We start from the raw sequence: 14,154 nt of genomic DNA, 5'->3' as shown, positions 1-14,154 counted from the left end.
GGCATGGGGTGTGTGATGAGCACACGTGGTCCCTGCCCTTGCAGGACACACAGTTGGAGGTGGGGGACATTCTTCAGAAAACTGCCCAAGCTAGCTGCACTTGACCAACCGAGGTTCAAGTGCCCTGAGGAAAAGTGCTAGCTATAGGGGGAGAAGGAGGAAGAGCATGGTCGCTGCTGGGCTCAAGAAGGGCTTCTGGGAGGAAAGTATGTTTGAGCTAAAGAAAGCTGAGCAGGAGTCCTTAGGGGATGGGCACTGAGGTGAGGGTCTTTCTGTGCCATCGTCCCCTTGAGTATTAGAGGATTAAAATGGTCAACATGCCCCGGGGTGGACTTCCCCGTTTTCAAGCAGGGAGGGGAGGGGTCTAAGCACTGGGGGTATGGGAGGGGCAGGCTGGGTAGGGCCATGACAGTCCCTGCCCACGTCTGGTGTCTCTGGTCCCACAGGAACACCCCCCAGCTATGAACCACTTGGACTCCAGTAGCAACCCATCCTCCACCACGTCCTCCACGCCCTCCTCGCCGGCTCCCTTCCCAGCATCATCCAACCCATCCAGTGCCACCACGCCTCCCAACCCCTCTCCGGGCCAACGGGACAGCAGGTTCAACTTCCCAGGTACCACCCTCGGGGCTTCTGTGTGCCTCCAGGATAGAGTGGGATGCCCCTTCTCAGCACGCTCCAGCAGGCTCAAGGTCAAACCCTGCGACCAGTACGAGCCTTTGCTGGTGGCCAAGTGCTGTGCCAAGCCCAAGTACAGTACTGTGTTTATACCTGATGAGAGCTCTGCAGTAGATAACATTATCACACCCATTTTACAGATGGGGACACTGAGGTTCAAGGGGAGTACCTTGTCCTGAGCTGTAGAACACAGAAGGGACAGAGCCAGGATCAAAGCCAACTCTGTCTGACATAAAGCCTTGATTCTTGACACAATCCCCATACTGCCATCCTGTGTATGGGGTGGCTTGTCATGGGCATCATTCACTCAGGAATTCTGAGCACTTGGGAAGCATGGCCAGTAGCACAGGGAGCTGGGGCAGGCCCCAAAGGCCTGGGAGAGGGACTCTCGGGCTGGACTGTTTACCTTTCGGGGATGCTGGGAGACTGAGATTTTGTAGGAATCTTTTGTTTCACCTGTCCCTTCGCCTTAACGTGCACCTGGCTGGGGCTCTCCTGCACCGTCCCGAGCACACCCGTCCCCTCCCCACAGCAGAGCCAGAGCCCATTGGAGTAACCTCCCTCTCTGCATTCTGCTCTGTCGTTAATTTCTGAAACTGGGTTTTTTGCTGAACTTCTAGTTTGGGTTTTTCTAAAAGGAAGGCCTTGTTTGAAAAATAACAGCCACAGAAAAGGTCCATTTTGTGATGTCAGCCAGAGCCTCTCAGCTTTCCCTGACATCCGTGGGCTGGGCCCTCATTGTCCTGTGCCCAGAGCCCTCACTCTGGCCAGGATCTGTGATCTCGCTGGTCATGACTATGCCTGGTGAACCTGGGGAAGGAATGATGCCTACTGTGCACCTACTGTGTACCATGGGGGAGCATTTCTGTTTATCACGAAGAATAAACCTGGGGAAAGGCTGTCTGTACCCCTGGTTTTACCCTATGACAACTGTGTCCGAATCTAGACCCCCCCAGCACGTCCCCTTCTGTCCCCCTGAAGAGAGGTGGTTTTTTGTTCTGGTTTGGATGGTGAGGTCGGGTCGCTGAGAGCTCAGCACCTCTGGAGGTGAATGTGGGGCCGAAGGGGGGGCCGCTTTTCTACACACGGCCCGGCCAGCTTTCACAAGCACGATTTCCTCACCCTTGTGTCTCACCCTCCTGGGGTCACGCACACTTCACAGAGAAGCGAGCCTGGGAGGCGAATGGAATGGGCAAGTCCTCCAGGGCCAGCCCCTTCCCTCCTGGGGGTTCCGCCAGCACCCGCTTCCTTCCAGCTCCCTTTCTCCTTCCTGCATGGATCACCCTGCTCAGCCCCACCCTATAACCAGCCCCCCTCACCAAGCCCCTGCATATGCTGTTCTGTGTGTGTGACTCACCTCCTCTTCTGTTTAAAGCTGCCTACTTCATTCATCATAGACAGCAGTTTATCTTTCCAGGTGAGTCCTCTGCATGGTCCCACTAACTGCCCCATGCTGTGAGCCCTCTGTCCAGCCCACCTGGGTACCCTCTCCCAGGGCACGTCTAAGTGCCTGAGTCTCACATACACCTATTTGAGAGCTGACTGTGTATGACAGCTGGGAAAGGGAGCAGGGTGGGTCACCTTGAGAGTGGGCCCTTCACAGGGCTAGTGGTCTACTGGGAGGGACCATGGCATCCATCCTGTTCAACCTCTTGCCCAGAGACTACAGGCAACTTACCCAGGGTCACAGAGCTGGGGAGGTAGCAGAAATCCACTTTGCAGAGTGAAGGGAGAGACCTTTCTGCCGATGCCTTATGAGCATCTGTTAGGATGTCTTCCCTTACATCCTGACAAGGAAGCTACTTACAGAAGCTGTCTTAGAAGGGGAAGCCAGTTTAGAATAGTCTGTGGTCTCACCCTCCTGAGCGTTGCTGCCTGGCGCCATCTGCTGGCGGTGGGATGAAATGCAGCTTTAACTTTCAATCTCATTGATTCCCTTCCACAAAAATTGTTTTGCACACCCACTATGTGCACTGCCTTTGCATTTGGCTATATTCCTGCCCCTGAGGAGTTTATGTGGTTAGTACTTATTTCTGCAGCCAAGGATGACAAGTGTTCGTGTACTTAATCAGCAACCTTAATTCTTAATTTAGCCAAATGAAGTCTCGGTGTGTTTAGACAAAGACTGTAGCTAATTGTTTTTCTCCTGGGTTAAACAGACCTGTCTTGAAGTCACAGTATTTAGGTTAGTCTAGGATTTTCTGTTCCCCAATGAAGCTCCGTTAGGGGAGTGATTTGGAACTCTTATAGGACTATCTGAATGGCTTTGGCCAGGCATGGGCCAGGCTGGCAGGGGTCAGGGGCCTGGGCCCCCAAGGAGGCTCTGTGAGGTGCCTCTGTGGTGTCATACCCATTTTTATTGTGGTGCCCCTCTAAGAGTGTCTCTGGTTATCAGCTCTAGGACAGCGTACAGGGGAGTCCTCAAAAAACATGGCTTTCCTTCCAGAAGGGTCTATCTTCCTCTGAAGATATGTCAGGGGGGAGGAGAGGGAATCTAACTCTGTTAAACACGGACATATTTTGGAGCAGAATGCAAAATACGCTCCTAATGTTTAAAGAAAAGCACACAAGGCCTCAGAGACTTGGGGTGTTGGTTCTCCTCACTGCCACCCCCGTGCATGTGTTTCTCTTCTGTGGAAATATTTGAGCTGTGTTGGATAGGTAGAAAGGTCAGGATGCCCCCCGGTGTCTGCGGACACAATGCAGTGGTATCTGGGGATGGGGCAGGGGTCTTGGCAGAGGCTGCAGGGCCCAGGATCTCCACAGGAACAGCGTGCATGTACATTTCCTGGATAAAAAGCCCACAGCCTCTATCAGATTCTCCAAGTCTTCTGAGGTCCCAAGATGTTGAGATCCAGATTATCTTCAGGGGTGGACTTAGATAAAGCCTTAGAGCTTGGGGCCGGGGGAGGGGGCGGTTGGTGGCTGAGTTAGGGGTCTCTTTGTCCTAGAAGGCAGGGAGAGGCCGCTGATAGCTTGAGCCCCTTCCACCTACAAGAGGAGGGAGGGAGGGGTTTGGTACCCCTTCTGTTTGGTGTTCCCTGGATGTGGGCCTTTCAGTGCTAAAACTAGGAAAGCCTGTGGCTTGGGGTCAGACCCACCTGCCCAATTTTTGGGCCCCGGGAGGTGTGGACTGTGCATTTCTTCCTCTCCCCTGAGAGCTGCTCCACCAGCCACCCAAACCGGGAAGCCAAGGGGGCAGAGCCTCTGAGCCAGGCACCAGGTGTCGCTACTGAGCCCCCTGCGAGCTCCGCCCTGGGCCACACTGCTCTCAAGGGTCCTTGCAACCAGCTGCCCCCTCTAAGCAGACCCCCCACGTCTGGTTCATAATACCCAGTTTGGTCTTACCACTGGCTCCTAGGGGACAGTTTGGCCACAGGGGAATAGGGTTCACTGGAGAATCTCAGTCTCTTCACTCACCTGGAGTCCCTTCCCAGCACTGAGTCCTGTGGGCAAAACCAAGTGTGGTGAAGGTGGCCTCCGTGCCCCGTTTGAGGAGTGGCAATGGCCTGGCGAGCATGGATGTGGCCTCATGAGGGGCCGGCCGCTCGGGGAGGAGCCACTCCTCGGGATGGGCCAGCTTCACTTGCGCTGTGTCCTTCTGGGGAAGAGGTGGGGAACGGGGTCTCAGGCCTTGCGTTGGCTTTTTGTTTCCTCCAGACATTTCGGCGTTTCCACAGGCAGTCCCATCCCCTGATGCGGCGGACAGCACCCGGTAAGGCCTCCCAATGCTGTGTCCTCTTTCTCTTCTGTGGGGATTTGTTAAAGCTAGACCCGCACCCCTGGCCACCTCCCACCCCGCCTTTGCGTGTCTGACTGCCTGCTCTGGATGCTGAGCCAGCCGGCCGGGGTTCTCCAGGGGCTCATTCACTCCCTGGACCAGTGAACTCGGCCAGAGGGTTTTACTAGCCTCCGGCATAAGCAGTCTGTGTGGGGAGGGCTATTTTCGAATCTGGGGCAGTCTCATGACCCAGGAGAGGTGGGCAAAGGCCACTCAGAGTTAGAGATGCCTACCACAGACAGCTCCAGTTTAGGGAGCCCCATTCCCAATGTCCGGCCTGCTGAGCCCTTGACTCCCATCTCCTCACACGGTCCCATCTGGTGAAGGCAGGTATTGAAGTAGGTGGCGTCCTTAAAGGCAAAAGTCCCCACAGAGAAGTTAAGAAATTATATGAAGTCACACAGCTAGGAGGTGACAGCCGGTTCTTAAGGCGAAGTTCAGGTCCTGTGTGTGTGTGTGTGTTCAGAACCTCATGCACTGGGCATCAGATTTGAAAGGGCCTTGGTGGTTCCTGCCCTCCCCTCAGCCCCCACCACCCTCAGGTTGGTCTGAAGAAGGCCGAGGCCAAAGAAGGGAAACGGGGTGTGGTCTTTGGCCTCCTGTCTGTTTCTGCGGCATCCGGACTGCCTTTCCCACAGGCAGGTGGGTCACAGTAAGGATGCGGGCCCAGGAGCCCTCTGTCAGACGTCCCACGGGAGTCCCCTGCCCGGCCGAGAGCAGAGTGGCCTGCCCTCAGGGTCTCCCTGACAAACTGTTTGACTCTTAGGCTTGACAACCAGCCCAAAGCAGACGTGTTGGAGGATCACGAAGCGGAGGTGAGTGAGGGTGATACGCAGCCCGGAGACCCTGCCTTCTCTCTCCTCTCCGCCTCGTCTCAGCACTCCCAGGGGTGTAGGGAGTCCATGGGTGCCGCTACCTCAGGAACCCACTGAGGCATGTGCATAGTGGGGAAGAATGATGAGGAACAACGAAGCAGGCTTTTTTTTTTTTTTTTTTTTTTTTTTAAATCTTTGAAGCTAAAGTAAGCTCTCAAGTCTCAGGGTTCCCAACTCTAGCCTGAGGCCCAGGGCCTAGCGTGGGAGGCTCTGGCTCCATCCGTCTGGGGAGGGGCCAGACATCTGTATGATGTCAGAGCCCCCAGATGCTTAGCTGGGCCCAAGAACCACTGTCTTAACCCCAGCCACGCAGTGTGGCTTAGACTGACTGACTTACTTCTGCCTGGAGGACAGTCAGACACTTGGTTTAAACAAAGGAATGCCCAGAAAGGATAAGTGGGTTAAATTCGTCTGTGCTGGGGGTTGTTAATGCTCCTTCCTAGCGATTAGATGGTGTCCTCGGTAGGCCTTGGAGCCCTCTCAGAAAGAAGGGCCTCGGGGCCCACCTGAGCCAGGCACCATATTTTGTGAGTGACGACATCAACACCCTGTGGTGCCAAGTGACCCGGCCACTGTCCACAGCAGGCCAGTGCAGAACTGCGACGAGAACCTGGGCCTCCTGCCCCCATGAGTCTCTCCTGGGCCTCTGGGGAGGGGGAGTCGGCCGAGCCCAGGTCCACCACCCATCTCTATGCCTTCCCCCTCCTTCTAGGCTGAGGAGCCAGAGGCCGGCAAGTCAGAGGCAGAGGATGACGAGGATGAGGTGGACGACTTGCCCAGCTCCCGCCGGCCCTGGCGGGGCCCGATCTCTCGCAAGGCCAGCCAGACCAGCGTGTACCTGCAGGAGTGGGACATCCCCTTTGAGCAGGTGGAGCTGGGCGAGCCCATTGGGCAGGGCCGCTGGGGCCGGGTGCACCGCGGCCGCTGGCACGGCGAGGTGGCCATCCGCCTGCTGGAGATGGACGGCCACAACCAGGACCACCTGAAGCTCTTTAAGAAGGAGGTGATGAACTACCGGCAGACGCGGCATGAGAACGTCGTGCTGTTCATGGGGGCCTGCATGAACCCCCCCCACCTGGCTATCATCACCAGGTAACCAAGCCCCCCCACTTCTGCCCCACCCCGCAGGCCGCATTGTCGGCCCCGTTACCATGCCTGTTGTTAAACTGAAGGGGTTTGTGTATACTCACATTTCTTTAAACTATTCCTTTATAAGAACGGTACCGGTCCTCTGGGCTCGCACCTGCTTTCCCCAGGCTGAGCTCGGGTCTGAGGCCAGTCGTGGTCTTTACCTCTCACCCAGCGTTCCTGGCTTGTTGGCGACCCCAGCGGTGTGCTCGTAACCGTGGAGCCACCATGGTTTCAGCCCTAGTTGTGGCATCTCTCCATTCCTGTGGTGTAAAACCCTCCCCATGGCTGATTTCAAGCTACCAGCATGAATCACTGAGAGTGGCCTGGGTCTGGGTTCTCTCTCTGGCTGATCACTGGTCACCCCCAGTTTATTTAGCCGGTCCTCTTGGGCTGGACACTTTGCCGTAATGAACGTATTTGGTTCCCCATGTCCGTGACCTTCTGGGAGGGCTCATGCTAGGCAAGAGTATATGTGTGTGATGTTCTGACCTAAGCTGTCTGTTTTACTGCAGAAAGTGCCCACCCGTCCTCCCTCCCCCACCCTGCAACTTGGGTGTGTGACTGTTCATCCCCCCTAGCACCCAGAGTGTGAGGCTGAAACGTTTTGGCCCGTGGCCTTCAAAAAGTTGTTGCTGGGTGTTTACTTTTACAGTCAGGAACAGAAGTAAGAGGTTAGTGAAGGTATTTTGAAATATACACAGAGGTTTCAAGAAGACAGTAGAAATCACTTGAATGCATCTGCCAAGAGTCCCCTCATTAATATTCTGATGACATTCCCAGTGGCTGGACCCTATGGTTTGTAAGAACCTTTTTTCTCCTCTCAAACAGACTATATTTACTAAGTAAAAATTAATTTCCCATTTGCCTGTTTATCAGAGACATAAAGCAGAAGACCCACTGGGATTCCTGAGCAGGGTGGTGCCGCCCACGTAACCCAGGGGATAGAAAACCAGCCCAAAGCATAACAACGTGATGCTTTAGCTTACACCAGCTCGGCAGCACCCAGGGTCCCAGCCCCCAGCTCTGTCCATCCATGCATCCATCCGTTCTCTCTTCACCCACCCGGGGCTGTGAGAACCTGAGTCTACTTAAAGGGAATAAATAGCAAAACGTTCATTACCCCCAAAATTCACATTTTAGGATATGCTGAGGGGATTCGAGCACAGACAAGGAACCATAAGCCAATATCCCAGACCCCCCTCAGCCAGTTCTCAAAGTTGCTGAGGCTCCAAGGATCCTGTCTCTTTGGAGAGGTTGCCTAAAACTAGCCCCTTCATGAGATGCCTTCGTGAACTTCTCCTGGGAACAGGGGAATGAGCCATGCGTTCTCTCTGGTCCTTGCCCACCCCAGGCTTTAGGAGTCCATGCAAGGAGTGGCCCGAAAACTTGAACCCATTGTCCAGGAATTGCTCTGACCCCCGTGATGCCACCCCCCTCCTACACAGGGCTTTACTGTAATGAAATCTCTGTGATCAGAGAACAGTAAAAATGATCATGAGAGTCATTATGGAGAGCCCCAAATGTTGCCTGCTTATAGTCCTAAAAGACCAGGTTCTTCCCCAAGTTTAAGGGACATGTTTCTGCCTCAAATCCTCCAAGGCTGGGTTGCTCTGGGTTGCCAGGAGACTTGTTGAGCTGGGTTTCCTGTTCTGGGTACACAGGTCCAGAGCCACAGGGAATGGGGTACACGTGTGTGTGTGTGTGTGATTTTGCACACTCAGGCCAGGCCCAAGAAGGAATGGGTGTCAGGGGCTTGGTGGAGAATGAGGATTCCAGTGCCCATGGGCGAGGGGACAGAGAGAGCCCTCCAGAGCCTGCGGTCACAGCTCTCTCCACGGCTGCTGTCAAGATCCCCGAAGGCTGGGGTTCGGCTCCACCGGCCCCACCCCTCAGCCTGACCCCACCACTCTCGACAGCTTCTGCAAGGGGCGGACGTTGCACTCATTTGTGAGGGACCCCAAGACGTCTCTGGACATCAACAAGACCAGACAGATTGCTCAGGAGATCATCAAGGTAAAGGACTATCCAGCTGGCCCCAGGGTTCCTGGCCATCCCCCTGCTCTGACTCTTCTCTGAGCTGGGCTGCCTCAAGGGTGGGACCCCAGCGCCTTCCCTCGGTCCGTGTCTCACCCACTTAAAGTCAGGAGCTGGACGCCCAGTCTGATGTTGGATGGATTGGTCAGGGAGGAACACAGTAGGCTTTAAAGACACATGGCCCAAGTTCGAATCCTGGTCCCTCCAGTTATGTGACTTTGGACAGGTCATTTAGCCTCCCTGAGCCTTGGCCTCCCCCCATCCCCACCCCGCCGTAAGATGGGAATTCCAGTGTAACCTCCCCCATTGGACTGGCACAAGAGGAGAATGGGGTCATCTGCTGAGAGCACATTGGGCCCAGGCCCTGGCACACACGGAGAATCTGCTAGAACTGGATTAAGGGTGGGCCCAGGCTTTCTGCCTTCAAGTGTCCAGATCCAAGCTGCAGCCTTTTTCTTTCTTTCATCTTTTTTTAAAAGTAATAAAACACAAATGAAAGAAAAGCTTCTTTGTAAGTTGCTGGCTCTAGCACCAAGCAGGCCTAGATAAAAGCCAGACTACTGCTGGGTCAGAGTTCCTCCTTGCTTGCTTTCTGTTGAAAAGCTTGCTCTGACCAGCTCCCCCCAACTCCCTGTCCCCTGCCTCCTCTCCTGCCTCCACCCCTGCCTTTCCTTTTTCTCCCTCCCTCTTCCTGGCACACGCATGCACCTGTGTGTGTCTTTACCAAAGGAATCCCAAAGTCATAGTGACTTTCATGAGCAAACCAAGATTTCCACGTGACACTTAACCATGTGGCTGAATTAACAAATTAAACTTTTAAAGCCTCGAAATTAAAATAGCACATTTACGCCTTCATGCACAGTAAGTCACATTTCAGAGGAGTTGGAGGGAGCTGCTGGGTGTCACACCTGTTCCCTCAAACTTGCTGGGCCCTGCCCCCCTCTGGCTCCCCTGCTCTGTCCTCCTCCCCTAAACTGTCTTCTGTCCTTATGGTCAGAACACTGGGGAGTCTGTGTCTGGTTGCTGAGGTCGGATGGATGAGCTCTCTGGAAGATTCTAGGGGCAGACAAGAAAAGCTACTCAGAGACTTTAGAGATGCAGAGCCTGAAGCTGGCTCGTTGGCTTGTTTGGTTTTCCTCTTGCTGAAAAGTGGTCACCTGCCCCCTTCCGCAGGAACCTTCTAAGCCACTTCCTTTTGTACTCATCTGTGGTTTTGAGGTTCAAAATACAATAGCAGGGTCCTGAACTTGAGCTGGGTTTGTGATTTGGGGGCCACTCTGGGAACACTGGGAAATGTAGGAAGGGCAGAGAGTCCATGCTTCAGACCTGGGCATTTGACATCTTGTCTGTTGAAGCTGGCTTTTTGAGGCGGCTCTCTTACAAACAAGGCTCAGAGGGGGACAGCAACTTGTCCTCCATCATACAGCTGGTCCCTGTTCAGCCCATGTTTTGGGGGGGGGGGTGTGGTCTTGGGCCACTGAGGAAGGCTTGTGCCTTGGTTTGGTTTGGGAAATGGCAGGTATTCTAGGAATGACCTTATATTCAGGATGGAATTTTGGCAAGGAGCAAGTCACTCTCTCCTAGAACTCTCTGCGTCCACTGCATGGAGACAGCAGACCCCACGCCGTCGCCATCACGTGCCTTGTGTTAATTCATCTCCGACACTCTTCAAACCCCCTCGAACCGAGCTCTGGCCTCAGCTGGTTTCTGTCTGATTCTGCCTCATGGTTCATTCTTTCTATTTCTTAAATGTGGTTTCTTGTTTACTGTTTTACTTCTCACCCTGAGAGAGTCTGAAAGCCGCCAAAGGACTCTTCATAGTGTGGGAAGTGACCTCAGTGTGGGAGGTCAGGAGGCTGGGAGGTGGCCTTACATGGGCCTCTTTCTGAGCAGGTGGGGATGGCTGTTCCAGCAGTGGCCTCTCGCCCCCAATCCCAAGGGCATCAGGGTACATGAGAGTATTGGGTTTCATGTCAGACGACAGCTGGACCTTGGATGAGATGGTGCCTGTGTTAGGTCACCTGTATCCCATACACCTGGCCGGTGTTCACCTCCAGATCGAGTGGTGGTTACAAGTCCCCCAGCCCTGTCCTTTCCCTGGGTAGACGAAACAGGCTCAGAAGTGCAGTGTCCAAGGCTACACGGTGATCTAGAACCTGAGCTGAGACGGAACATGGGGACACGGGTGGTAGTCGAGGTCTCCCTCTACCCCAGCACAGATACTGGGACCACCTGTATTCAGGGGCTCCCTTTGTGGGAGTTCCTCTCTGCTCCCCACCCTGAGCGCTTGCCTAGCCTGAGGGGGAGGCAGGTTGTACAAAGCCTGATAGAGACCCTATAGATCACTCGATTCCCATATGACCTAACACGGGGAGAGGGGGATGGTTATTGTCACTCTTTATACACTTCCTGGCCATCCCCCCAGCTTCCCACCCATCACCCTCTCTACACTTCACACCTGAGCCAACTATACGGTGTCTGTTTGACACCATGGTGACGTGGACCAGCCTGGGACCAGACCTCAGCAATGCTCCTTAACTGCTGTGTGGCCTGGGGCCAGTGACTTCCCCTCTCTGAGGCTTGGTTTCCTCATCGGTACCATGGAGACCATTCTGCCATGTAGGGTTCTGAAGATGGCTTGAGCTGACTTGGGAAGGGCCTCCAGCTGCCGGCCCAGCCTGGGTCCTGCCCCGCTGACATGAAGCTGTCTGTCTCCCAGGGTATGGGCTATCTCCACGCCAAGGGCATTGTGCACAAAGATCTCAAATCCAAGAACGTCTTCTATGACAACGGCAAAGTGGTCATCACAGACTTTGGGCTGTTTGGGATCTCGGGCGTGGTCCGAGAGGGCCGGTGAGTTGACTTCGGGTGTCCGTACAGGACAGGGAGGACCTGGGCTGTACCAGACAGGCCTCGACATGCAGTTCTTGCTGTCCGTTGGTGAGAGGGTCAGCCCTCCCTGCAGGAAAGGCTAAGTTATGCTGCGGTCCTATCTGTAGTTCTGGTCCAGAATCAGGCTTGGGTGACATTTGGGTCCCTTGTACATAGTACTTCATTCTCAGGCTGACGCCCATAGGAGGCTGCGTCTCCAGGGTTCACGACCCCAGGGAGGGAGACACGATGAGGAAGAGCATCGGGTTTTATTTCCCCAAATCTTGAAGGGTGGTGGTTGAGGAGAAAGGCTCTCTCCAAGAATCTGGGGGACCTCCGGGAAGGAGGGTGGCAGTCTGGCTGGAGACTGAGCCCTGGGCCAGGTTGTAAGATACACAGGCAGACTGATTGTCTCCTGGGGCAGAGAATCTGCTCCCTGCTGATACTGGTTACTGGCCCGCTTTCCTGGAAGAAGCTGGTTATCACCCTTCTCCAGGTGCCTCTGCAGGTGCAACCAGCGAACTGTTTTCTGGGACGTGCATGGGGGCTGTGCTTGTCCTGGGGCATAGGTGTGCTGGGCAGCCTCTTCGCTGCTGGCTGAAAGGCCCCATGCCCTTGCCCTGGCTTCTTGGCCTCCAGGCGTGAGAACCAGCTGAAGCTGTCCCATGACTGGCTATGCTACCTGGCCCCGGAGATTGTGCGCGAGATGACCCCCGGGAAGGACGAGGACCAACTGCCGTTCTCCAAAGCTGCTGACGTCTATGCATTTGGGTGAGGAGGCCCCTGATTTCCCCATTGTAGGGCTCTGAGGCCAAGTGTGGCCAAAAGAAGGGGCCCTGCTGGCTGGCAAGGGGGCGGCAGGGAGGCGGGGGCGGTGGTGTGCTGAGTCCTGGTTCTGCCGCTTGTTGGCTAAGGGACCACATCCTTGACCTCTTCCCCTGCTGTAAAATGCAGAGAATTACTGTACCTCCTATGAGGTTGCTTCAGGAGGACTAAGGTGATTTCTGGGCATCAGTCTCATTCAGTGCCCCGTGAGGATGCTGACCAGAGCTCAACACTGTCTCTCTGGGAGAACCAGCCCATCTCTAGTGCCCCACAAAGGTGACAAAAAGAAAAACAGAATAGGAATACAATGTGAGCCAGATAACAGAATTTAAAGTTGCTCCCAGCTACACTAAAAAAAAAAAATGGATGAGATCCTTTGTAATCATGCATCTAACTCTAGATCCAAAATGTCATTGCAACAGGTCATCAAAACAAAAGATTAAGGAGTTATTTTACTCCCACAAGGTTTTCTAGGATTTTGATGAATATGTTACCCTTACGGCACCCCTCAGGTTCACTCTCCATGTGTCCTTTGCTCAGTAGTCCCACATGGCTGTGGCCCCTGCCTTGGATTGTGGGCGGCTGAGGGAGAAGGCCAAGATGAGTCAAGAAAGGCAAGGCAGCTTGGAGAGGCTGGGTGAGAGCCTCACTCTGGAATCTTAGGGTACCTTCCCATGGGAGGTAGTCTCTTCCTGTCCTGACCTGGGATGTAGGCATGAGCCCCGCTGAGGATCTCTGTATCGGGAACTCTGTTCCGAGCCTGTCCAGCCTCACACTTCCCACCGCAGGGCCTTTAGGCCACAGGAAGGCCACCAGGATGCCGTTGCAGTATTTCTGGAAGCGTGGTGGGTGGGGAAGGTGGGAGGAGGATCCTGGGTGCTCTGGCTGGGTTCCTGGCACTGTGGCAGCAGGAGGTCCTGGGCGCGTGAGCTGGGCTGGGCGGTTCAGCCGCTCACGCCGCCGGGGCGGTTCCCACAGGACTGTTTGGTATGAACTGCAAGCAAGAGACTGGCCCTTTAAGAACCAAGCGGCCGAGGCCTTGATCTGGCAGATTGGAAGTGGAGAGGGTATGAAGCGCGTCCTGGCCTCCGTCAGCCTGGGGAAGGAAGTCACTGTGAGTAGCCACCTGTCCTCAGAAAGGGAGGAAGGGCTGGGACGGGGGGCGGGGCACACGACAGGTGCGCCCTTCTTCATTCACTCACCTGAGAAATGGGGCATGGAGGCAGAAGTGTCCTAAGCGGGCCTCTTTGCTTGCCTGCCAAAGCACCTGTGTCCTTTATTACCCAACTATGTTTCTTTAGAAAAACCATCATCTTAAAAAAAGAAAAAGAAGGACTGGAAAGAAAGGTCCTGGTTTTAACTGACTCATGAGTTGGAAAAGATAGTAGAGCCCTGTATGTTCCTTACGTGGAGGAAGATGATCCAGTCCTCCCTGCACCGAACACAGACGGGGTTTTCCTGTGGCATCACATGAATCTCTCCCCGAAGTGTTCTTCCCAAACGCCCAAGAACCAGTCCAAGTTTCTGCAGCGTATTTGTCAAAAAACCAGATCGTAACACAGGTGCGAACCTCCTGCCTCGGAACACCTGCAGTGGTTTCTCTGCATTGCGGTTTCTAAGTGTCCCGGCCCCGGCACAGTGGTGTAAGGAAGCCAGGACTGATGTTTCCGGTGCGGGCAGCCATCCCCATGGTAATCAGGTGGAAGCAGGTGCTAGCCCGGCTGTGAACACGCTCTAGGAGGCATCTGGGGGTGCCTGCCTGGTGGGATCCCCAGTGCTGGTCCAGTTGAGCTCTAACTGGGCTGTGAGCTTCTTGATGACACCAGGGACGATGCTGGCAGAGTCACCGTCTGCAAGTGGGGACAGGCACAGGGAGAAAGGCTCCTGGTTTTCCTTCGGGACCTGACCAGATCTTCATATTTTCCTCCTTTGACTGGTAGCTAGCTGTTAGGGCATCTT

At 54.6% G+C, this 14,154-nt stretch overlaps 1 protein-coding gene across 3 annotated transcripts in view; it reads left to right on the top strand.

The window, feature by feature from the left end:
- KSR1 (kinase suppressor of ras 1) overlaps window positions 1–14,154 on the top strand; it is a gene marked incomplete at its 5' end in the record, with an annotated part of 146,256 nt that overhangs the window by 120,122 nt on the left and 11,980 nt on the right. For 2 of the 3 annotated variants that reach the window (XM_080826706.1, XM_080826707.1), the window contains 9 exons: window positions 447–615; window positions 2,054–2,095; window positions 4,339–4,393; window positions 5,226–5,274; window positions 6,047–6,426; window positions 8,382–8,478; window positions 11,219–11,352; window positions 12,010–12,141; window positions 13,174–13,309. In XM_080826706.1, coding sequence (XP_080682832.1) covers window positions 447–615; window positions 2,054–2,095; window positions 4,339–4,393; window positions 5,226–5,274; window positions 6,047–6,426; window positions 8,382–8,478; window positions 11,219–11,352; window positions 12,010–12,141; window positions 13,174–13,309 — 1,194 coding nt within the window. The remainder of the gene's footprint in view (window positions 1–446; window positions 616–2,053; window positions 2,096–4,338; window positions 4,394–5,225; window positions 5,275–6,046; window positions 6,427–8,381; window positions 8,479–11,218; window positions 11,353–12,009; window positions 12,142–13,173; window positions 13,310–14,154) is intronic. The other variant, XM_080826708.1, reaches the window with a different exon arrangement.

This window comes from Martes martes (genome assembly GCF_963455335.1).
Source record: "Martes martes genome assembly, chromosome: 16".
Classification (NCBI taxonomy): Eukaryota; Metazoa; Chordata; class Mammalia; order Carnivora; family Mustelidae; genus Martes; species Martes martes.
The sequence above is the reverse complement of the archived record's forward strand: the minus strand, read 5'-3'. Positions and strand labels throughout refer to the sequence as shown.